The sequence below is a fragment of the Oryctolagus cuniculus genome, chromosome 7, assembly GCF_964237555.1.
Source record: "Oryctolagus cuniculus chromosome 7, mOryCun1.1, whole genome shotgun sequence".
Taxonomy (NCBI): Eukaryota; Metazoa; Chordata; class Mammalia; order Lagomorpha; family Leporidae; genus Oryctolagus; species Oryctolagus cuniculus.
Window position 1 is genome coordinate 121,469,620 of NC_091438.1, and position 25,530 is coordinate 121,495,149.

The following is a 25,530-nucleotide window of genomic DNA, read 5'->3' on the forward strand; positions in this document are numbered from 1 at the left end:
CTCCTGGTCTCCTATGCGGGTGCAGGGCCCAAGCACTTGGGCCATCCTCCACTGCCTTCCTGGGCCACAGCAGAGAGCTGGACGAGAAGAGGGGCAACTGGGCCAGACTCCGGCGCCCCAACCAGGACTAGAACCCAGGGTGCTGGCGCCGCAGGCAGAGGATTAGCCTAGTGAGCCGCGGCACCAGCAGTGTGGACTCTTAATAAAAGAGACTTGAAAAGTTGGGCGAGAAGTAAGGGAGTTTTATGAATCTATGTTTATCTGGGAGATCTTCAGGGAGGATCATACTTTCCCAGGCTGCCAAGAGGATGAGCAGGAGGCAGGTGGTTAGGTTATTTGTGACATAGGCAGTGGTTTCTTCAGCTGATCTTGAGAGCTGAAGTCAGATTGCATAGAAGCTTGTGGAGTGAATGAGAAGAAGGGATATGATTTTTTTTGATTAGGTAAATAGGTTTTATTTTCACCTTGCAATCTTGCTTGCTTATAAAGAGTGTTTTGTAAAAAGTTTTAAGGTTATACAAAGTATTTAAAAAATCCTGCAAACATACACAGTAAATAATCAAGTATATGTGCTAAACTACATCAGTTGCAATGACATAATTTCTTTTGGCCTGGTCATAGATGCATTTATATGCAGCAGGAAAGGAGAATTTGAAATAACATTTCTTCAAGAAATGTATGAGTAAAGGCAAAGAATTATAAAGCAAATAGCTTAAGAAGAGTATAAGTGATAATTAGGGAGTTTTCAGTAGTGAAGGGTTGATTGTATTAGCAAGCGTAGAAGGATATTGAAAAATTGGAAACATTACAATGTTTTTTAGGCTTTTGTCATCATGTCTATTTCCAGACATGACTCGAAATAGCTGAAAACTACTCGCTTCAGCTTCTTTGCAATTATTTATTAAAGTTTTTGATGGAGATTTCAGGTGTCAAAAATCCAAAAACCTCTGGGAGAGGCTTATAAGTATTTTGAATTCAAACAATTAGATAATTGTTTTAGATAACTACTCAGTTATTTTCTGTAGCTATTCTGAAATAATAATGATTGAATAATTTGAATTATTGATCCAGTTTTAAAATTTATGATTTCACAATCCTTAGAAGACCTTTAGTGAGCCGGCGCCGTGGCTCAATAGGCTAATCCTCCACCTTGCGGCGCCGGCACACCGGGTTCTAGTCCCGGTTGGGGCGCCGGATTCTGTCCCGGTTGCCCCTCTTCCAGGCCAGCTCTCTGCTATGGCCAGGGAGTGCAGTGGAGGATGGCCCAGGTGCTTGGGCCCTGCACCCCATGGGAGACCAGGAAAAGCACCTGGCTCCTGGCTCCTGCCAGGATCAGCGCGGTGCGCCGGCTGCAGCGGCGGCCATTGGAGGGTGAACCAACGGCAAAGGAAGACCTTTCTCTCTGTCTCTCTCTCTCACTGTCCACTCTGCCTGTCAAAAAAAAAAAAAAAAAAAAAAAAAAAGAAGACCTTTAGTAACATTTAGCTACTGTTTCCTTCTGAGCTTTTTTTAAAAGAATTTTTTCTCATTTAAATGATAAAAACATTTCTTAACATCATTAAATAGTCTTTAAAACAGATATGTTAATTCTGTATAGTTTCCACTACTGGTATGTATTACAATTTAAATATTTTCCTGTCTTTTACTACTACTTGCTGTTTATAATACTAGGGGCATCTTTGTATGTAGGTCTTTTCTCAATTTTAAAACAAGCAGTTTTGAAGCAAATCTATTAATATTTGTTGCTAAATAAAAACCGTGGAGTAATTTTAAAATGTTTTATATTTTCATATTACAAGTGTACATAGGTAAGTAGGCAGGCAGATGAATGGATGGATAGATGATAAATAGAGAAATGTTTATAACATTTGTGCTTTAATTTCTCAGGAATTCTTCGTTGCTTTGCGCCTTGTGGCCTGTGCCCAGAATGGATTGGAGGTTTCACTGAGTAGCTTGAACCTGGCTGTTCCTCCTCCAAGATTTGTAAGAAATGCTTTACATTTAAATTGTATTTGAATTTTAAAAATGATACCACATAATTTGAAAAATTACCATTTAAAAAATTCTTCCTTTAACTCTTTTTTTTTTAATTTATTTTTTTTTTGACAGGCAGAGTGGACAGTGAGAAAGAGAGAGACAGAGAGAAAGGTCTTCCTTTTTGCCATTGGTTCACCCTCCAATGGCTGCCGCGGCCAGCGCGCTGCGGCCGGCGCACCGCGCTGATCCGATGGCAGGAGCCAAGTGCTTCTCCTGGTCTCCCATGGGGTGCAGGGCCCAAGCACCTGGGCCATCCTCCACTGCACTCCCTGGCCACAGCAGAGAGCTGGCCTGGAAGAGGGGCAACCGGGACAGAATCTGGAGCCCGGACCAGGACTAGAACCCGGTGTGCCGGCGCCGCAAGGCAGAGGATTAGCCTAGTGAGCCGCGGCACCGGCCCTTCCTTTAACTCTTATCACATAGCTATCTGGTTTTCTTTCGCAGTGCCTACTACTGCTTTTAATTTCTTGGGTATCCTTCTAATATTGTTACACGTACATATAAAGAAATGTAAATGCTTATTTCCTGATTTACATTAATTATGCTCTACATGTGATTTATACTATTTAAAAAATAATGTTTTAAACATCTTTATCATTACATAAAAGCCCTTTGTTTTTTATAGCTGCATGGTATTGCTTTACTTATAGTTACCATAATTACTTAACTTCCTATTGATAGGGTTTAGCTTGTTTCTAATATTTTAACACAAAAAATACTACAGTGACTAATAACCTTGTGTACATGTCATTTTGTGTGTTTAGAAGTGTATTTACATGTGTAAATTTCCTAAAGTGGAATTACTGTCCCCCTCAATATTTGCCTTTGTAATTTTTTAAAAAAAGATTTATTTTTTTATTTAAAAGTCAGAGTTACAGAAAGGGAGAGACACACAAAGAGACAGAGAGATTTTTCATCTGCTTGTTCACTCCCTAGGTGGCTGCATTACTCAGGGCTGGATCAGGCCAAAGCCAGGAGCCTGTAGCTTATTCCTGGTTTCTCACATGGGTGCAGGGGCCCAATGACCTGGGCAGCTATCTGCTGCTTTCCCAGGCCGTTAGCAGGGAGCTGGATCGAACTGGAGCAGCTGGGATGTGAACCAGTGCCCATATAAGATGCCAGTGTGGGCATTGTAGGCAACAGCTTTACTTGTTATGCCACAAGGCCAGTCCCACCTTTGTAATTTCCATGCACATTGTCAACCTGTCTTCCATAGTGGTTGTTCTAGTTCACACTCCTACCAATTAGTTGAGGATATGTTTCCAACACTTTTGCTAACATACCATTGTACAGCTTTTACATCTTTGTTAATTTTGGTAGGTGTCAAAGGTAAGCATAATTTTAATTTGTCCTTATGGTTTTATGGAGTGAGATTCTTATGCTTATTAGCCAATTATTGCTTTTTGTGAATGTCTATTTATAGCCTTTGCCCGTTTTTCTTGAATCCATTTGTCCATCCTTTTTAGATGTATTTATTTATTTATTTGAAAGATAGAGTGACATGGCCAGCGCCGTGGCTCACCAGGCTAATCTTCTGCCTGCGTCGCCAGCACTCCGGGTTCTAGTTCTGGTTGGGGCGCTGGGTACTAGTCCAGCTTTCTGCTGTGGCCAGGGAAGGCAGTGGAGGATGGCCCAAGTGCTTGGACTCTGCACCTGCATGGGAAACCAGGAGGAAGCACCTGGCTCCTGGCTTCGGATCAGCGCAGCGCTGCCCGTAGTGGCCATTTGAGGGGTGAACCAACGGAAAGGAAGACCTTTGTCTCTGTCTCTGTCTCTCTCTCTCTCACTGGCTAACTCTGCCTGTCAAAAAAAAAAAAAAGAAAGAAAGAAAGAAAGAAAGAAAGAAAGAAAGAAAGAATGACAGAGAGAAGGAGGGAGGGACAGAGAGATATCTTCCATCTGTTGTTTCACTCATTAAGGTATCTTTATCTTGATTTCAATTGTAGGATTTCCTAGTGTAATACTTACTTGATTTAGTTAGTGCACAACCATCATTTATGTGGCTAACTCAGTGAAAATATTTTGTTTCATTAGTACTTCAATAAAGATCTACCCAATGTAAAATAGTGTCATGTGTGCACTCAGATAAATAAATAAAGCATTTTGTGTGAATATATTTAGATCCACAAATACTTTTATTTCATTGCTTAGGGAAGTGATGATTTCACTTCCTCATGTGCTGTTCTCTACTTTTTAGCATGATACCAGTAGTCCTTTGCTAATCAGTGGAACCTCTGCAGCTGAGCTCCCATGGGCTGTAAAAGTAAGTAAACTCGGTTAGCTATTCTGTTTTGCCTCCTACCCATATATAGCCTCTTCTAGTTCCAAAATACATTTCAATAGGCCTTAGACTCATGTATGCCAAGGATAGTAGGAGAAATACTGGTACTGGAAATCTTTGAGGAAACTTTCAGTTCCGTCAGTCATTTTGTGACAATTAGTATTGATCTAATCTCATATCTGTTATGGTGTAAAGAAAAAATAGTGATGTCATAATCCTTTTTTAACCAAAATACTTGATGAACAACTAATTTATCTCACTGATATTACTTCTTGTTTGGTAGTTTAACTAGGTATTCTCTTTATGGCTCTAAAACAAATAAATCTTAATGAAAGTTATTTGGAGAAAAAGCATTGGTTGTAGATATCTTGCCAGGTTTTTACAGTTTATAATTTTAAAGTAGTGTTAGAATATATCAGATCAAATAAGCTTTGACAGATATATATGGTTTTGTTGGAAAACCATTTGGGTTTGTATGTCTGTGTATGCTTACAAGTTATAATTTAAAAAAAAAAAGATTTATTTATTTGAAAGATTTACAGAGAAAAAGATCTTCCATCTGTGGGACACACCCCAGATGGCCTCCATTGGCCAGCAGTAAGCCAGGCCAAAGCCAGGTGTTTTATCCTGGTATCCTGCATGGGTGGCTGGGCCCAAATATTTGGGCCATCTTCTGCTGCTTTCCGAGGCCATCAGCAGGGAGCTGGATCAGAAGTGGAGTAACTGGGACATAAGCTGGAGCCCATATGGGATGCTGGCATTGCATGCAGCAGCTTTGCCCGCTACGCCACAATGCCAGCCCCAGGCTAACTAATTTTTAAAAGTGTAGAAATTTAATAGTATTGACTGGACAAATAGTCAACAAGTTTTTCATGTTATACAAGTAACTTTCAAGATTTTAGGAAGTATCTTGTTATTGACAAAAAGGAGAAATCTTTGTTTGAGGAAAATGGGGAATTGTGGTATTTCTTCCTGTAACAGCAATTTCATTTATTTTTAAAATTTCTTTAAGTTTGAAATATACCCAGTAGTATGTGTAGAAAGTTATAGAATAATAAAAGTTACTTCTTTGGCATGGGTCTGTATAAGCAGAGAAGGTGAGACTAGAGCTTCTTCAAACTCTTCTGTCTCTGAAATCTTTTGGTGCTAACCTAACAATAGAAAAACAAAGACTGTTCCAGCCATAAAAGGAATGGGGGACACTGGACTCTTAAGTAGAGTAACTTTGAAATTATTATTTACTGTCATATATTTTGGTGAAAGTGAAAAAAATTTTTTTAAAGATTTTATTTACTTGAGAAGTAGAGTTACAAAGAGAGGGAGAGACAGAGAAGTCTTCCATCCACTGGTCCACTCCCTAAATGGCTCAATGGCTAGAGCTGGGCCTGTCTAAAACCAGGAGCTGGGAACTTCTTCTAGGTCTTCCACGTGGGTGCAGGGGCCCAAGTGGTTGGGCCATCTTCTGCTGCTTCCCAAGGCCATCAGCAGGGAACTGGATCAGAAGTGGAGCAATGGGGACTTGAACTGGTGCCCATATGGGATGCCGGTGCCACAGGCGGATATTTAACCTACTATACCATAGCTTCAGCCCCCAAAAAAATTCTTTAAATAAGTTTAAAAAAATTGGGGTAAATATTTGTCATTTGTGGATAAGACCACTTAGGACACCTGCATCCCATATCAGAGTGTCTGAGATTGGGTCTTGGCTTTGCTTCTGCTTCCAGCTTTCTGCTAATGTGCATCCTGGGAGGCAGCAGGTGATAGCTCAAGTGATTGGGTCCATGCCACCCACATGAGGAGTTGGGGATTGGGTTTCAGGCTCCTGGCTTTGACCTGCCCCAGCTCAGCTGTGTTGGGCATTTGGGGAGTGAACCAGCAGATGAAAATTCTCTCTCTCTAGCTTTCTGTGTTTCAGATAAACAGACAGACAGATGTTAAGTATTGTGTTGTTTGAGGACTTTATAGTTAAATTCTTTTCACCATTATTGAGCTTTTGATTTTTTTTTTTTAATATTGTAGCCTGAAGATAAGGCCAAATATGATGCAATTTTTGATAGTTTAAGCCCAGTCAACGGATTTCTGTCTGGTGATAAAGTGAAACCAGTGTTGCTCAATTCCAAGTTACCTGTGGATATCCTTGGAAGAGTAAGATATCGTTAAATCCTAAATGTGATTTTTTTTGTATTTTAGTATATATATTAATAGTAATTATTAAAAAAATCTTATTTTGAAGTTGTTACAGAATTTTCTGTGTTCTGACTTAATATGTGAAATCATTGCCAGTTTATTTCTGTATTTGGTGATTCCTTATAAAATATAAATGGTTGAAATTAGTTTTATATATATACTCTTTTTTTATATATATATACTCATATATATATATACTCATATATATATAAAGAGTCCCTTTTCCTTATGTTGTACATTCTGACTTCTTAATTGCTTACCTTATTTCTAGAAGCCATTATTTATGTCTGCCACATGCTCTGTGGCCATATCATGGGAATATTCTAAGGGATAATTTCACCTCTGAAATCAAATATTTCACTCTAACTTGAATTCTGGTCTTTCAAAATCTCTTTCCTAGATACTTGCAAGATTTTAATTCTTTTATTTCACTAAGACTTAAATGTCAGGCTCTTCTATTTTCCCTCTTTTTTTTTTTTTTTCAATTTTTAAATTGTGGTAAAATGTGCTTAACATGAAATTTGCCATCTTAGACCAATTTTAAGTGTATTCAGTAGTATTAAGTGCATTTATATTGTTGTGCAACCATCACTGCAGTTATCTACATATTTGTATTCACTCTGCATAATTCTATTCATTTTGTAAAATTTAAACTATTCCCTTTTGAATTTACTTTTCTCATCCAACTTGGATTTATTATCAGTATTTGCATGTTATTATAGTTAGTTCCCTTTACTATGTTATTATTTTTTAAAGATTTATTTATTTATTTTGAAAGTCAGTTACAGAGAGAGAGAGGGAGAGAGATATCTTCCATCTACTGGTTCACTCCACAGATGGCCACCAAGTCCAGTGCTGGGCCAGGAGCTTCATCCAGGTCTCCCATATGGATGCAAGGGCCCAAACACTTGGGTCATTTTTTGCTGCTTTTCCCAGGCCATTGGCAGGGAGCTGGATCAGAAGAGGAGCAACTGGAACATGAACTGGTGCCCATAAGGGATGCCAGCGTCACAGGCAGTGGCTTAACTTGCTATACCACAATGCCAGCTCTACTTTGCCATGTTATTCTTCCATCTTTCCTGCCTGGTGAAAATCCAACTTTGCAAGAAGCTGATCTGCCTTCTCTCTGATTACATATGGACCACTGAGGAAGCCTAGTAAGATTGGTGTCATTATAAATTCATGATGACTAACCTTAACTGCACTTCTTTCTGTTGCCAGCCACTCGTACTGTTTCTATAGTTATTTCTTCTATGCCTCTCCATATTTCAAACCTTATGTATTCTCTTTAAACCTTGAGCATGTTTTTAATGCCCTACTTAAACAGATAACACTTGGAAACTGGCATTGTGATGCAGCAGGTTAAGCTGTTGCCTGCAATGCCTGCATCCCATATAAGCACCAGTTTGAGTTCTGGCTGCTCTGCTTCCAATCCAGCTCCCTGCTAAGCCACCTGGGAAAGTAATGGAAGATAGCCCAAGTGCTTGGGCTCCTGTTGGAGTTCCAGGCTGCTGGCCCAGCCTGGCCCATTCCTGCCTATGTGGCCATTTGGAGAGTGAACCAGTATATGGAAGATCTCTTTCTGTCTCCCTCTCTTTCTCTGTAACCTTGCCTTTCAAATAAATAAATAGGTATTTTTAAAGAAAAAGAAGAAAACATAATTTATGGTCAAATCCTGATTTTACCACTTCTTAGCTGTGTGATTTTGGGCAAATCATTAGAAAACCATGTCTCAGTTTCCTAATTTTTATTTATTTTTTTAGAATATTTATTTATTTATTTTTATTTATTTATTTTTTTTGACAGGCAGAGTGGACAGTGAGAGAGACAGAGAGAAAGGTCTTCCTTTGCCGTTGGTTCACCCTCCAATGGCCGCAGCGGCCGGCGCACCGTGCTGATCCGATGGCAGGAGCCAGGTGCTTCTCCTGGTCTCCCATGGGGTGCAGGGCCCAAGCACTTGGGCCATCCTCCACTGCCTTCCCTGGCCACAGCAGAGAGCTGGCCTGGAAGAGGGGCAACTGGGACAGAATCCGGCGTCCGACTGGGACTAGAACCTGGTGTGCCAGTGCCGCAAGGTGGAGGATTAGCCTAGTGAGCCACGGCGCCGGCCTCAGTTTCCTAATTTTTAAAATGAGTGTGATTTCCAGTTTATAGAGTTGTAGAGATTAAATGTGATAATGTACATAAAGTATTGAGACAGTGCTTGTTCCGTACTCCAAATACAAGTGCCATGATGATGATGACCATACTAGTATTGCTACTTCTGAAGCAGTGTTATATAGGCTAAGTGTTTAATAAATATTCATTTAAAATGCCATTTTCTGCATTTTTCTCACAACTTATATTTTGTTGTATGATCAGTATGAGATTTCTACTCTAAAAATATAATCTTGGCATTTTTGTTACTTACAACTAACCTTTTGGTAGTTTCTTAGTGTGTTTAGGATAAAGTCCAAACTCCTTTCAAAGCATTTGTTTACCAAATAATTGCTTATCTCCACTCTTAGCTCTTATCATTACTTGTTGTCTTCCTGCCCCTGAGTAGCACATGCAATGAACGGAATGTTAATCTGTCTCTGTCTCAATTCTTTGTTTTTAAAGGTTTGGGAATTGAGTGATATTGACCATGATGGAATGCTTGACAGAGATGAGTTTGCAGTTGTAAGTAACCCACATGCTCTTTAAATCTTAAATGTCTTTTTTTTTTTAACAGCTCAGTGTTTTCTGTAAAAGGAGTGAGTTGCGCACAGGGTGGCTAAATGCTATTTAGAGAAGAAAAAACTTACTTTTCATCTTCTTCATCTAACTTCTCCTTCTTACCCTTTTTATTTTCCTACCATTCCTTCTTTTTCCTCTTTTTGTGGCCTTGACAACTCCTCTTTTTGCTGTATTAGACTTTCCTTTAACTCAGTGTATGGCAGTGTCTTTTTCATGTTTTTCCTTCAGCTTGACGGCATTCTTTTCCTAGGGCTGCATTTCATCTGTAGCAATGCTACTTCATATCTTTTCCTGTTTGCTTCCAACATCATTATTAGATAGGCCAGAATGTTTTCCTTTGAGGTTTTGTTGTTGTTTGTTTTGTTTTACAATAGCTGGAACAAGAAAAAGCCTCTTGCATGCAAGGCATTGGGATCCTTGAGCTTCATTTTGGCTTCACCTTTAGGAGGGATATAAGTTTTCATTTCTCGTTCATAATGGGCCTTCTTCACAGCCTTTGCCTTGTCTACAGATTTTCCTTTCTCTGTAGCAGACATTATTTTCCACTTCTTCAGAAACTTCTTACAAAACTCTCAGAAGTTAACTAAAGTATCTGGGTGCTTTTCCCTGTGCTCTTCTCTGCAAGTTTGCATGAATAATGCCTGTATGTCATCTGTCTCTGCCTCATGGATCTCCTTTGCCCATCCATGTTTAGTTGTTTTTACTCAGCAAAGCAGAGTTGTCCATTGCTTATCCTGCTCTCACTGCTCTCAGTGCTGTCTTTATGGAGTTCAGTGTACTGCAATGGCTCTTGAATGTCTTAATGGTTTTCTCCTGAGAAAATTTCCTCTTTCAGTTCATCCTACTTAGAGGAAAATTATATTTCCATCACATTGTTGATATGAACATCTTAATCTTGAACTTAAAAGCAGTCTAAATATTTTTGAATAAATGAGTAATGTATTTCGCCATCTTCATTTTATTTGACTTTGAAATCTACATGCTTTGGATAATGTACTGAAACGATGCTGACTGGTACTGTCTTCTGTATCCCTTTTTTTTTTTTACGATTTATTTATTTATTTGAAAGTCAGAGTTACACACACAGAGAGAAGGAGAGGCAGAGAGACAGAGGTCTTCTATCTGCTGGTTCACTCCCCAATTGACCGCAACAGCTGGAGCTATGCTGATCCGAAGATAGGAGCCCGGAGCTTCTTCTGGTTCTCCCATGTGGATGCAGGGGCCCAAGGACTTCGACCATCTTCTACTGCTTTCCCAGGCCATAGCAGAGAGGTGGATTGGAAGTGAAGCAGCCGGGACTCAAACTGGCGCCCATATGGGATGCTGGCACTGCAGGCTGTGGCTTTACCCGATACGCCACAGCACCAGTCCCTTGTATCCCAATTTGATGAACTATCATGGTACTACTTCTATGGAGTAAATTTTCTTAAAATATATTTCTCAGTTTTCACATTTATCTAGTTTGACTTCATTTCAGTTTTGACATCCTATCTGAAGACGTGTTATCTTAGTAATTGGGTAATTTATTCCAAATAGGGTTGTATTTATCTCTTTCCCAAAGGTTAGAGGAAACTGCTGTGAACTCATCAGTGGTAAATCCCTAATTTCCCTATTACTCTCTTATTTGGAAGCATGTTCAAATTTTCTGTTTATTTTTGTTTTCTAAGGAATTACCTATTCTTTGACTTTGCCATAAATTTTAATTATTCTTTTTACCTCTTCTGGGTTTGTGGTTATACTATTTTGTCATTCCAAATCTTATTTTTACCCCATTTATTTTTTGTTTTATCTGACTTTATATAGTTTTTTTAAGATTTATTTATTTATTTGAAAGTCAGAGTTACACAGAGAGAGGAGAGGCAGACAGAGAGAGAGGTCATCTGTCCGATGGTTCACTCACTAGATGGCCGTGACAGCCGGAGCTGTGCCGATCCGAAGCCAGGAGCTTCTTCCTGGTCTCCCACGTGGGTGCAGGGGCCCAAGGACTTGGGCCATCTTCTACTGCTTTCCCAGGCCATAGCAGAGAGCTAGATTGGAAGAGGAACAGCCAGGACTAGAACCAGCGCCCATATGGGATGGCAGGGCTTCAGGCCAGAGGGTTAACTGGCTGCGCCACAGCGCCGGCCCTAGTTTTTTTTTTTTTTTTTTTTTTTTTTTTTTTAAGATTTATTTATTTATTTAAAAGTCAGAGTTACACAGAGAGATCAGGAGAGGCAGAGAGAGAAGTCTCATCCGCTGGCTCACTCCTCAGTTGGCTATAACGGCAGGAGCTTTGCCGAAAGAACCCAGGAGCCAGGAGCTTCCATCCAGCTGACGAAGACCTCTCTCTGTCTCTCTCTCTCTCTCTCTCTTTCTTTCTTTCTCTTTGCCTCTCTGTAACTCTGCCTTTCAATTAATAAATAAATCTTAAAAAAAAAAAAAAAGAGAGAAATGGAAGCCGGCGCCGCGGCTCACTAGGCTAATCCTCCGCCTTGCGGCGCCGGCACACCAGGTTCTAGTCCCGGTCAGGGCGCCGGATTCTGTCCCAGTTGCCCCTCTTCCAGGCCAGCTCTCTGCTGTGGCCAGGGAGTGCAGTGGAGGATGGCCCAAGTGCTTGGGCCCAGCACCCCAAGGGAGGCCAGGAGAAGTACCTGGCTCCTGCCATCGGATCAGCGTGGTGCACCGGCTGCAGCGCGCCGGCTGCGGCAGCCACTGGAGGTCGAACCAATGGCAAAGGAAGACCTTTCTCTCTGTCTCTTTCTCTCTCACTGTCCACTCTGCCTGTCAAAAAAAAAAAAAAAAAAAAAAAAAAGAAAAAGAGAGAAATGGAGACAAGGGTCTCACTAGTTGCCAAATAAAAAAAAAGGAAGAAGAATAAACATATTTGTAGGCAATTATTACTTTAAATTTTGTTTTGAGTAGGAAACTCCCTTATCTTTTCTTAGACCTACTAATTAATCATTTTGCCATATTTCCTTTCTCTCTGAAATTAGAAATCTTTTCCAATTGTAGATTCTGGCTTATGTGATTTTTAAATATTACTTCTCTGATACTCCTTTTTTGTTTGAATTATCTGATATTTCTTAAGTTTATTGTGAATCTGGCATATTCTTGTATTTTTGTATGTTATCCAGTTTGATAGTTTTTGTCTCATATAATGATTCATTTGTTGATTTTCCCCTACCAGATCTATTTATTTTGAATTTTTATTTTCCTTTATTTTTTGTTCCCTATTATCAAGTAGTAATTCTTTCATTTTGTTCTTCTTGTTAATATGAAAATCTATTTAATGGCTTGTTCCATTAGTAGTTAATACAGCTTTCTTTTTACTCAAATTTATTTCTCCAGTATTTGAAAACAAGATTATAAACCCTCACTCCAGAAAAATGAAACTTTTAGATTATTTTTACTTTTTCTTACCCCTCAACTCCCAACCCAGAGAATGTTTTTTGTAACTCTAATTTTAGATTTTGTTTAGTTTAGTTCTTCTAGTTCTTTTAATTCTTTAATGTTAATAGTTTTATTAGCATTCTCCTGGTTTTGCCTGATATATCTTTTTCCATCCATTTACTCTCATAAATGAAGGAACATAATCTATACTTTTTTTTTTTTTTTTTGGACATGCAGAGTTAGACAGAGAGAGAAAGAGAGAGAAAGGTCTTCCATTTTCCGTTGGTTCACCTCCCAAATGGCCAGAAGCCAGGTGCTTCCTCCCAGTCTCCCATGCAGGTGCAGGGCCCAAGCACTTGGGCCATCCTCCACTGCCTTCCCGGGCCACAGCAGAGAGCTGGACTGGAAGAGGAGCAACCGGGACAGAATCCGGCACCCCGACTGGGACCAGAACCCGGGGTGCTGGCGGCACAGGCAGAGGATTAGCCTAGTGAGCTGTGGCGCTGGACATATATTTGAAATTCTTAACCAGTTTGTTTCTTTACTTTTATAGCATAAAGTTATTTTTTGGTTGTTTTTCTTTAATTGGAGTACATGAAGTTAGTTAGAAATTCCAACTTGTATAACTTCTGTTGCCATGTGAACCTTTAATGAATGGCCCTTGTTTCTTTTCAAGTGTAAATGCTTTTTATATTCTCTGAAACCCCAATATTTTAATAAGAATCTAGAATCTAGAATCTCTTTGAGGGTTTTTTTTGGTATAAATTTGTAAAAGTCAGACTTTATTATGACTTGGCTGTTTTGCCACAAATAAAATGACTTGAGAGTTTGTGTATATTTATGTGTGTATACAGACACAAAAATAAAGTGGATTTTAAAAATTATAGCTACTTCTTTGGGAAATTTTAAAATATTTGTGATTTTCAGTATTCTATTTACTCACTGGTGAATTACCAGGCTAGAAATTTAAGGGTATTAGAAATACATGTCCCTGAGTTTTACTTCTGACCCACTAAACTTAATTGAAAGTCTCTGGTGGTGCATTTAAGGGGACAGTTTACAAGAGGGCCAGATTCCTTTCTAGTGTGTGTCAGTTTGAAAACTCAAAATTTATGTGAAATTAAGTGTTGTCATTGAGCCAAGGAAAGTGATTAGCAATCATGTTAATGTTTATTGTTATCTTTGTCCACAAAGATATAACTGTGTAGCCCTGTTCTGTGAAGTAGTTATTTGCTTCATTAGATCTGAAATTATTGCCTTTAAATTTATTTAATTATTCTTTTGTTAAAATTTTATTTAACATATACAAATTACATGTATTTTAGATATACAGATTTAGAAACATAGTGGTACTTTTTTTTTTTAACTTTTATTTAATGAATATAAATTTCCAAAGTACGACCTATGGATTACAATGGCTTCCCCCCCATACCGTCCCTCCCCCCCACAACCCTCCCCCCTCCCACTCCCTCTCCCCTTCCATTCACATCAAGATTCATTTTTGATTATCTTAATATACAAAGATCAGCTTAGTATACATTAAGTAAGGATTTCAACTATTTGCTCCCATAGTGGTACTTTTCACCCTCTGTCCTTTCCACCCATGCTTCCACCCTTTTTCCTCTTCCCTTTCCTATTCCCACTCTTAATTTTTAGAAAGATCTACTTTCTGTTTATTTTGTACTCATAGGAGTAACACTACACTAAGTAAAGAGTTCACTAGATAGTATGAGGGAAAAAGGCACTGTCCCTCAACAGTGGAGACAAGGGCTGTAAACAATCATCAGATCTCAAAATGTCAGTTTCACTCCTATACACTACACTTTAGGAACTCTCTCTCTCTCTCTCTTTTTTTTTTTTTTTTTTTTTGACAGACAGAATGGACAGTGAGAGAGAGAGGCAGAGACAAAGGTCTTCCTTTTGCCGTTGGTTCACCCTCCAGTGGCTGCCACGGCCGGTGCGCTGCGGCCAGCGCACTGCGCTGATCCGATGGCAGGAGCCAGGTGCTTCTCCTGGTCTCCCATGGGGTGCAGGGCCCAAGTACTTGGGCCATCCTCCACTGCCTTCCCTGGCCACAGCAGAGAGCTGGCCTGGAAGAGGGGCAACCGGGACAGAATCTGGCGCCCCGACCGGGACTAGAACCCGGTGTACTGGCGCCGCAAGACGGAGGATTAGCCTAGTGAGCCACGGCGCCGGCCAGAAACTCTTATTAGTTACCCGAAATCAGGGAAAACCTATGGTATCTGTTTTTTTGGGACTGGCTCATTTCACTAAGTATAATGATTTCCAGTTGCATCCATTTTGTTGCAAAAATAGGATTTCATTTTTTTTTCCATTACTGAGTAGTATTCCATAGTGTATATATACCATAATTTAAAAAAAAAAAAAAAACAACAAACGTTTATTTAGGGGCCTGTGCTGTGGAATAGAAGGTTAAGACTCTGCCTACAGTTCTGGTGTCCCATCTTGGTGCCAGTTCAAGTCCTAGCTGCTCCACTTCTGATCCAGCTCCCTACTATTGTTCCTGGGAAAGCGGCAAAGGATGGTCCAAGTCTTTGGGCCCCTGCACTCACATGGGAGGCATGGATGAAGTTCCTGGCTTCAGCCTGACTCATCCCTAGCCATTGTGGCCATTTGGGAATTGAACCAGTGGATGGAAGATCTCAATCTCTATATTTCTGCCTTTCAAATAAATAAGTAAATAAATAAATCTTAAAAAAGAGATACATTTATATGAGAGGCAGAGTTATAGAGAAGGAGAAACAGAAAAAGTGGTCTTCCATCCACTTGTTCACTCCCCAAATGGCTATAACAGCCTTAGCTGTTTTGGATTAGGTGGCCAATCCAAAGCCAGGAGCCAGGAGCTTCTTTTGGGTTTCTCACAGTGACCCAAGCACTTGGGCCATCTTCCACTGCTTTCTCAGACCATCAGCAGGGAGCTGTATTGGAAGTTGAGCAGCTGGGACTCAAACCAGTGCCCATATAGGATGCTGGAGGTGGGACTTGAACCAGCACTCATATAGGATGCTGGTGCTGCAGGCATTGGCTTAACCTACTATGCCACAGTGCTGGTCCCACTGTAATTTCTTATTCCAGTCATCAGGTGCTGGACATTTGGGTTGATTCCATATCTTAGCTATTGAGCTGCAGTGAACATAAGGGTTCAGATAACTCTTTGATCTGCTGATTTCATTTTGTTTGGGTAAATTCCCAGGAGTGAGATTGCTGGGTCATTTGATAGATCTGTTTTCAAATTTCTGAGATATCTCCATACTGTCTTGCACTATGGCTGCACAAGTTTACATCCTACCATTAGTGGATTAAGATACCTTTTGCCCCACATCCTCGTCAGCATTTATTGTTCATTGATTTCTGTATGAGAGCCATTCTAACTGGGGAGAGGTGAAACATTATTGAGGTTTTGATTTGCATTTCCCTGATGATTCTGAGCCTTTTTTTGGATGTGTCTGTTGGCCATTTGAGTTTCTTCTTTTGAAAAATGCCAGTCAAATCCTTTCCTGATTTCTTAACTGGTTTGTTTGTTTTGTGGTTGGTGAGTTTCTTGAGCTCTTTATAGATTCTAGTTATTAATCCTTTATCAGTTTAATAATTTGTAAATATTTTCTCCCATTCTGTTGGTTACTTGTTCACTTTGCTGAGTGGTTTTTTTTTGCAGTGCAGAAGGTTCTCAGCATGATGTATCCCATTTGTCAATTTTAGTCTTGATTATGCTTCCTTTTTTTTTTTTTAATTTTATTAATTTTTTGACAGGCAGAGTGGACAGTGAGAGAGGAAGACAGAGAGAAAGGTCTTCCTTTTGCAGTTGGTTTACCTTCCAATGGCCCCCATGGCCGGTGCACCGCGCTGATCCGATGGCAGGAGCCAGGTACTTCTCCTGGTCTCCCATGGGGTGCAGGGCCCAAGCACTTGGGCCATCCTCCACTGCACTCTCTGGCCACAAGGGAGAGCTGGCCTGGAAGAGGGGCAACCAGGACCAGAACCTGGTGTGCCGGCGCCGCAAGGCGGAGGATTAGCCTAGTGAGCTGCGGCGCCAGCCGATTATCCTTCCTTTTCAAGAAGTCTTTGTGCCAGTGGGTTGCAGTGTTTCCCCAATGTTCTCTAATAATTTGATGGTATAGGGTTGTAGATTCAGTTCTTCAATCCATTTTAAGTGCATTTTTTGTAAGGTGTAAGGTAGGGGTCTTGTTTCATACTTCTACATGTGGAGATCCAGTTTTCCCAGCACCATTTTTTGAAGATTTTCTTTGCTCCAAGGATTGATTTTAGCTCTTTTGTCAAAGATTAGTTGGTTGTAGATGCGTGGACTGATTTCTGGAGTTTCTATTCTGTTCCGTTGGTTTACACATCTGGTTTTTTTTTTTTTTTTTTTGCCCGTACCAGGCTGTTCTGATGATAATTACCCTGTATTGTGTCTTGAAATCTGGTATTGTGATGCCTCCTGGTTTGTGTTTATTGTATAACATTGCTTTAGCTATTTGGGGAGTCTCCTGTTTCCATACAATTTTTCAGCATCATTTTTTCCTACATCTGAGAAGAATGTCATTGGTATTTTGATTGAATCTATAAATTTGCTTTCATTAGTATGGACATTTTGATGATATTGATTCTTCCAATTCCTGAACAGGGAAGATTTTTCCATTGTTTTGTATCTTCTTTAAAGTTTTGTAATTTTCATTGCAGAAACCTTTGACATCCTTGGTTAAATTTATTTCAAGGTAATTAATTTTTTGTAGCTATTGTGAATGGGATTGATCTTAGGAGTTCTTTCTCAGCCATGGCATTGTCTGCATATACAACATTATTGATTTTTGTGTGTTAATTTTATATCCTGCCACTTTACCCAACTTTGAGTTACTCAACTTTTTTCTTTAGTTCAAATAGTCTCTTAGTGGAGTCTTTTGGTTCCCTTATATATAGAATTGTGTCATATGCAAATAGGGATAATTTGAGTTCCTCCTTTCTAATCTGTATTCCTTTAATTTCATTTTCTTGCCTGATGGCTCTGGCTAAAACTTCTGGGACTATATTGAATAGCAGTAGTGAATGTGTGCATTCTTTTTCTGGTTCCAGATCTTAGTAGGAATGCTGCCAACTTTTCCCCATTCAATAAAATGCTGGCTGTGGGTTTGTCATAAATTGCCTTGATGGTGTTGAGGAATGTTCCTCCTAAACCCAATTTGCTTAAGGTGTTCATCATGAAAGGATGCTGTATTTTATCAAATGCTTTCTCTGCATCTGTTGAGATAATCAGATGGTTTTTCTTCTTCAGTTTGTTATATGATATCACATTGATTTGCGAATGTTGAACCATCCCTCTATACCAGGGATAAATCCCACTGGTCCAGGTGAATGATCTTTCTGATGTGTTGGATTTGACCAGCTAGTATTTTGTTGAGGTTTTTTGCATCTGTGTTCATCAGGGATATTGGTCCATAGTTCTCTTTCTCTGTTTCTCTTTTTCTGGTTTAGGAATTAGAGTGTTGCTGGCTTTACAGAAGGAGTTTGGGAGGATTCCCTGCCTTTCAGTTGTTTTGAATAGCTTGAGAAGAATTGGAATTAATTTTTTGTCTGGTAGAATTAAGCAGTGAAATCATCTGTTTCTGTACTTTTCTTTCTTGGGAGGGTCTTTATTACTGATTCCATCTCTGTCTTGGTTATTGGTTTGTTTAGGTTTTCTATGTTTTCATGGTTCAGTTTTGGTAGATTGTATATATCCAGGAATCTATCTGTTTCTTCTAGATTTTCCAATTTATTGGCATATAGCTCTTTGTAGTAATTCCTGATGTTTCTTTTTATTTCTGTGGTATCTGCTGTTACATTTTCTTTTTCACCTCTGATTTTATTGATTTGGATCTCTTTTTTTTTTTCATTAATTGGACCAATGATGTATTAATTTTGTTTATTTTTTAACCACCTGCTCATTTCACTGTTCTTTTGTATAATTTTTGCTTCAATTTTTTTATTCTCTAATTTTAATTTTCCTCCTCCTAATTTTGGAGTTGGTTTGTTGTTGTTTATCTAGGTCCTTGAGATGCATTGATAGATTATTTATTTGGTGCCTTTCCAATTTCTTGATGTAGGCACCAACTGCTATAAAATTCCCTCTTAACACTGCTTTTGCTGTATCCCATAAATTTTGATATGTTGTATTGTCGTCTTCATTCATTTCCAGAAATTTTTTTATTTCTTCTTTTTTTTTTTGATATGTATTTATTTATTTGAAAGGCAGAGTTACAGAGAGGCAGTGGCAGAGAGAGAGAGGTCTTCTCTCTGCTGGTTCACTCCCCAGATGGTTGCAACAGCCAGAGCTGCACCGATCCGAAGCCAGAAGGCAGTGGTTTGTTCCAAGTCTCCCACGTGGATGCAGGGCCCCAAGGCCTTGGGCTATCTTGTACTGCTATCCCAGGCCATAACAGAGAGCTAGATTGGAAGTGGAGCAGCCGGGAGTCGTACTGGCACCCATATGTTATGTTGGCACTGCAGGCGGTGGCTTTACCTGCTGTGCATAACACCAGCCCCATCTCTTTTGATTTCTAATATGACCCACTGTTCATTCAGGAGCATGTCGTTCAGTCTCCATGTCTTTGTATATGATCTTGAGATTCTTAAGTTGTTAATTTCCAGCTTCATTCCATTGTAGTCATAAAAGATGCATTGTATGATTTTGAATTTTTCAAATTTGCTGAGACTTGCTTTATGGCCTGGCATGTGGTCTATCCTAGAGAAAGATCCATGCACTCCACATGAAAAGAATGTGTGTTCTGCAACTGTGGGATGAAAGGTTCTGTATGTAGATCTCAGTTAGATCCTTTGGGTTCATATGTAGATTAGCTCTGTTTTTTCTTTGCTGATTTTCTGTCTAGTTGATCTATCCATTGATGAAAATGGGATGTTGAAGTCCCCTGTTATATTTGTGTCTCTGTCTCCCTTTAGATCCATTAACATTTGTTTTAAACAGCCAGACACCTGGCATTAGGTGCATATACATTTACTATAGTTATATCTTCCTGTTGACTTGATCCCCTAATCATTACATAGTGCCCCTTTTTGTCTGTTTTAGCAGTTTTTGTTTTAAAGTCTGTTTTGTGTGATATTAGGATGGCCACACCTGCTTGTTTCTGCTTTCTGTTAGCATGGGATACCTTTTTCCATCCTCTCACTTTCAGTCTGCACGTATTTTGTTGGTGAGGTGTGTTTCTTGTAGGCAGCAAATAGATGGCTCTTGTTTTTTCATCCATTTAGCCAGCCTGTTTAGGCTGTTGGAGAGTTCAGGCCATTTTTATTCAATATTACTAATGATAAGTTATGACTTGGCCGTGTCATTTTCCGTAAATATTCCTATTGCTTACTTTAGATTTCTTTTGTGCTTTTACTGGGAGTTTTTCTGCCTTCACATTCTTTCATAATGATGACTGTCTTTCTGTGTTTCTCTGTGTAGTACATCTTTAAGCATTTTTTGTAAAGATTGGACAAGTGGTAACAAATTCTTTCAGTTTCTATTATGGAAGGTCTTTATTTCACTTTCATTCATAAATGAGAGCTTTTTAGGGTCCAGTATTCCTTTTTTTTTTTGACAGGCAGAGTTAGAGAGAGACAGAGAGAAAGGTCTTCCTTTTCCGTTGCTTCACCCTACAAATAGCCACTACGGCCAGTGCACTGCGGCGATCCGAAGCCAGGAGCCAGGTGCTTCCTCCTGGCCTCCCATGCAGGTGCAGGGCCCAAGCACTTGAGCCATCCTCCACTGCCTTCCCGGGCCACAGCAGAGAGCTGGACTGGAAGAGGAGCAACTTGGACAGAATCCAGCGCCCCAACCGGGACTAGAACCCGGAGTGCCGGCGCCTCAGGTAGAGGATTAGCCAAGTGAGCCGCAGTGTCCAGTATTTTGAGTTGACAGTTTTTTTCTCTTACAACTTGTACTATATCTCTCCATTTTCTCCTAGCCTATTGAGTTTCTGATGAGAAGTCAGCTGTGAATCTTGTTGGAGATCCTCTGAAACTGATCTGGTATTTTTCTCATACATATTTTAAAATCTTTTCTTTATGTTTTACTGTGGATAGTTTGACTACAATGTGTCATGGTGAAGATCTTTTCTGGTCATGTTTGTTGGAGTTCTGTGTGCCTTGTGTACTTGGACATCCCTTTCTTTCTGCAAATGAGGGATGTTTTATGTAATTATTTCACTGAATAGGCCTTCTAATCCATTCTCTCATTCCACACCTTCAGGAACTCCTAAGACCCATATGTTGGGTCATTTGATAGTATCCCATAAGTCTCCAACACTCTTTTAAATTTTCTAATTTTCTTTTTTGTTTGACTGAAATATTTCCAAAGATTTGTCTCCTAGCTTGAATATTCAATCTTCTGTCTCACCAAGTCTGTTTATAAGGCTTTCCACTGCATTTTTTTTAAAGATGTTTTTAAAAATTTATTTATTTGAGAGGTAGAGTTACAGACAGTAAGAGGGAGAGACAGAGAGAAACGTCTTCCTTCCGTTGGTTTACTCCCCAGATAGCCACAACAGCCAGAGCTGCACTGATCTGAAGCCAGGAGCCAGGTGCTTCCTCCTGGTCTCCCATGGGGGTGCAGGGGCTCAAGCACTTGGAACATCTTCTACTGCTTTCCCAGGCAATAGCAGAGAGCTGGATTGGAAGAGGGGCAGCCAGGATAGAACTGGTGCCCATATGGGGTGCTGGCGCCACAGGCAGAAGATTAACCCACTGTGCCACGGCGCTGGCCCCTCCACTTCATTTTTTATTTGTTATATTGTATTCTTCATTTCTAATGTTTGATTTTGCTTTCTCTTCAAGAATCTCAATTTCACTGTGAAATTTTTTATTCGTATCATGTGTGGATTTCTTTAGTTCATGAATTTACTTCTCATTGCTTCTGAGTAATCCTATAATTAATCTTTTGAATTCTGTTTCAGGCATTTTATCCATCTCTTCATCTTCAAATTCTGTGTTTATTTTTAGGCATTTGTGGAAATACATTTATTTTTTCCCTCTGATGATTTTTATCTTTGAGCTATACTTCTGTGGCTTAGTGGAGTGTATGCTCTTTCAGTGAATATCAGAGGTATGTTCTGGGTGTGGTCAGGGACCTCTTGTCAGTGCTGCATGGTAAAGGGATTGTCCAGGGTGACACTCAAGCTGGGAGTGTTAGATCTCCTCTTTTTAGCAGGGGGGAGTGTATGATCACCTCTGTTATAATCACACCTTCACCTCCTCTCTTCCAAGGTGATCAGTGCCTGAGTGTTAGCTCACAGTGGGTGCAATACTCATGCTTACTGCGACAAGAACCACACAAAGGATCTGTGCAGTCTTCAATGTCCGCATGGATCCCATTGCAATGATCCGCTCCAGGCAATCAGGAAGCTCTGAGTGGGGAGCATCTTACATTGATTGCCCAGAGACCCAGCTACACCCTGTGCCTTCTTATGCAGTCAGAGTTCCCACAGTCTCAGCACACATGGCTCCCCTAGTCACAGGGTGCAGAGGATCCACTCTGCCTTACTAGCCTGTCCTGTCCACAGAGAGGCAGAGACATCACAGAGCCTGCTGCCTGTGAGTGCTCTGATAAGGCAGTTTGAGCCCCAGAGTTTGTGATACCTTGAGAGGCTGGGGGCAGCTCACAGCCCTGTGTAGGTGCCCAGCACCCTTGTCAGTCCTCCCAGCCAGATGGGAATGTGGATTTTTCCCTCTGGTAAAATCTCTGGATCACATGTGTGCACAATTGCCGCTGGCCAAATGTTGCTTTCTCCCTGCTGGTTGCAGGCTGTGTGCACCTTAGCCGCTGCCACTGTTACTGCTGACAAAATGGCGCCTTGTCCTGGCTAGTTGCTGGGTGCTTGCATAAGTGCTTCTACAGCTGCTGCTTGTGCTCAGAGTGGCTCCCACCTTCTCTCATCTGGTTGCCAGGCACAGTTGTTGTGGGGATGGGAAGAAAGAAACGTGCCCCTTTTTTTCACTTGGTTAGCTGGTAGACTTTCCCCCTCAGGGCTCTGGGCTAGACTCACACCAAGCTTTCCCTCCAGCTGTATCTCCAATGGCGTTGGCCATTGCAGTCCGATCTCACCTCACTCTCCATCGTTGACACTTTCTCTGACTCTTGGCTGCTGGGATTGTGTTTTGGGTCCCTGCTTGTGCTGTATGTTCGCATCTCCCACATCGATCCATGGCGTTCCTCTCCCGTAGAATTTCCTGTACAGTTTTCTAACTCTCCGCTGAGAATGTACTCCCTCCATGTTTGTTTTTAAACTATTTACCACTAGGCTAGAGCAGTACTCCCTTTTCTATTCTGCCATCTTGCTCCAGCTACTTTTAAACTTAAAGACCCCAGCTGAGTGTGCTTATACACACGTTGTTTCCTAGGCTTTTAGGTTTTGAAAATATCTTATAAATTAGCCACTTTAAGTAAAGTAGTCAGTGGCAGAGCCAAGGCTGAGTCTGAGCCTCCTAGTCTCATGCTCTCTATCTCTCTTTTTCTTTTAAATTTTGGAGTGGTTTTAGTTTAGTGCAGCAGTTAAGGTGCTGCTTGAGACATGTACATCTTACATCAGAGTCTCTTGGTTCAAGTCCTGGCTCTACTTCTAATCCAGCTTCCTGTTAAAATTTACCTTTTGAGCAGATGATGGTTCAAGCACTTGGTCCCTGTCACCCAGAATAGTGGTCTGGCAAAGCCCCAGCTGTTGTGGCATTGGAGAGTGAACCAGGTTATGGAAAATTGATCTCTTTCTCTCTCATATAAATAAATAAATAAGTAAAAATTGTTTAGAGAGAGAGATTGATCTTCCATCCACTGATTCACTTCCCAGATGGCTTCATAGGCTGGGGTTGGGCCAGGCTGAAGCCAGGAGCTTCTTCTGGGTCTCCCATGTGGGTGGCAGAGGCCCAAGTACTTAGGCCATCTTCTGCTTTTTCTAGGCCATTAGCAGGAAGCTGGATTGGAAGTGGAGCAGCCATAACTCAAACCGGCACCCGTATGGGAAGCCAGCGTTGTAGGCGGTGGCTTTACTCGCTATACCACAACACTGGCCCAGCAAAAAAAATTTTAATTAGTTGCAGAAATTGTGTGGGGAGTTTTCCCTGTTCCCTTCACTGTTCTTTTATTGTTCACATTTTACGTTATCATGATACATTTGTCAAAACTAGATTTCCTGTTTCTGTCCCAATGTCCGCTTGAGAGTATCACATTACATTTAGTTGTCGAGTCTCTTCAGTGGTCTTTGCCAGTTTGTCATTATTATCTTGTTTTTCATGACCTTGACATTTTTGAGAAATAATGTCCAAATATCCTGTAGAATGTTATCTCATCTAGGTTTATCTGACACCCTCCCCCGCTTTTTTTTTGTAATTAGATTGGAGGTTTGGACTTTTGCAAAGAATACTATGAATGTGAAATTCCTTGATCATCATATTGTGTATACGTACATGATATGCACATGACATCACTGGTGATGTTATCCTTTATCGTAGTGTTTGCCAGATTTTTTCACTGTAAGGTTACTATCTTGCTTTCCCCAGTCTAGTCTTTGAAGTATAGGCTCGTACCCCTTTCACTTTGCTGTCTTTCTTTATATCTGTTTATTGATTTGTACATTCTTACTCAGCCTTCGTTTTTTTCCTGTCAGTTAAGTTCTAAAACTTAAAGTGGTCTGAATTTTTGTTGAAGCATTTGTTGGGTCTTCAGAATGTGGGGAGTCTTAGCACTTGGACATTTTTAAAGGAGCTATAATTGTCTATTTTAGCATGTATCACATTTTATTGAGATTTATTTTTGCATATGTGCTGGTTCTATTGGGTTGTTAAAAAAAAAAGTGAGGGATCTTTTCACTTTGGCATTTCTAGTACCTAGCACTCTGTGTGGTGGCCAGAAGTTTCTCAGTAAATATTTTGTGGGACTAACTCAGCGAAGGAAACTTGTACTATAGGGAAAACACGTGAAACCCTTGATATTTTCATTCCAGATTGCTGTTTTAAGACATTGTTACTAGTGGTTCAACTGTTTTGAGTAGATTCCTGAGCAAGTAAGACTCCTAAGGAAACTCCTAAGAGGACCAGCTCTTGAAAGTATGATCCTGTTCAGTAACATCAACATCACCTGAGAACCTGTTAGCACACACATGCTCAGGCCTTGTGCAAGACTTGATGAATGAAAACTAAGGTAGTGTATAGGAACTTGTGCTTTAAAAGCCCTCCAGATGAGATGGCTACTAAAAATTGAGAAATACTGTAAAAAGTATGGAGAATGGAAAAGCATCACAGAAAACAAGCAGCTGCTAGTAACTGACTACAACAGGAAAACTAATCCTCTCTTTCCCTGGTATTCCTTAGTAAGTTTAATTTTTTTTCATGATTTTATCTTTTTTTTAATAGACTACCTTTTTTTAAAAAAAGGATTTATTTATTCATTTGAAAGAGTCACACACAGAGAGAAGGAGAGGCAGAGAGAGAGAGAGAGGTCTTTCATCCATTGGTTCACTCCCCAATTGGCCACAACAGCTGGAGCTGGGCCAATCCGAAGTGAGGAGCCAGGAGCTTCCTCCGGGTCTCCCACATGGGTGCAGGGGCCCAAGGACTTGGGCCATCTTCCACTGCCCTCCCAGGTCACAGCAGAGAGCTGGACCGGAAATAGAGCAACTAGGACTCGAACCGGCACCCACATGGGATGCCGGCACTGTGGGCAGCGGCCCCACCCACTACACCACAGCACCAGCCCGCATGATTTTACTTTGAAACCTTAAAAAAATAGTCTGATTGCTCCTTAGTTCAGTATCTATCTGTAAATGTATTTGTTAGTATGTTTCAGTTTGAAAAGTAGTTAACAGCCATCATCTGCTTACTTGTTTTCATTTCAGTGTCATACTTTGAATAGGATAAAATACAATGTAATGAGAAAACAAAAGCACAACCTAGCA

General features: G+C 40.3%; 1 protein-coding gene across 4 annotated transcripts in view; it reads left to right on the forward strand.

Moving 5' to 3' along the window:
- Positions 1 to 25,530, forward strand: part of EPS15 (epidermal growth factor receptor pathway substrate 15) — a 178,487-nt gene that overhangs the window by 49,934 nt on the left and 103,023 nt on the right. For all 4 annotated transcript variants that reach the window (XR_011390711.1, XM_051857775.2, XM_070078537.1 and 1 more), the window contains 4 exons: positions 1,888 to 1,983; positions 4,235 to 4,300; positions 6,338 to 6,463; positions 9,107 to 9,166. Coding sequence is in view for 3 of the 4 variants with exons in the window: in XM_051857775.2 (XP_051713735.2) it covers positions 1,888 to 1,983; positions 4,235 to 4,300; positions 6,338 to 6,463; positions 9,107 to 9,166 (348 nt within the window). In the remaining variant the exon portion in view is untranslated. The remainder of the gene's footprint in view (positions 1 to 1,887; positions 1,984 to 4,234; positions 4,301 to 6,337; positions 6,464 to 9,106; positions 9,167 to 25,530) is intronic.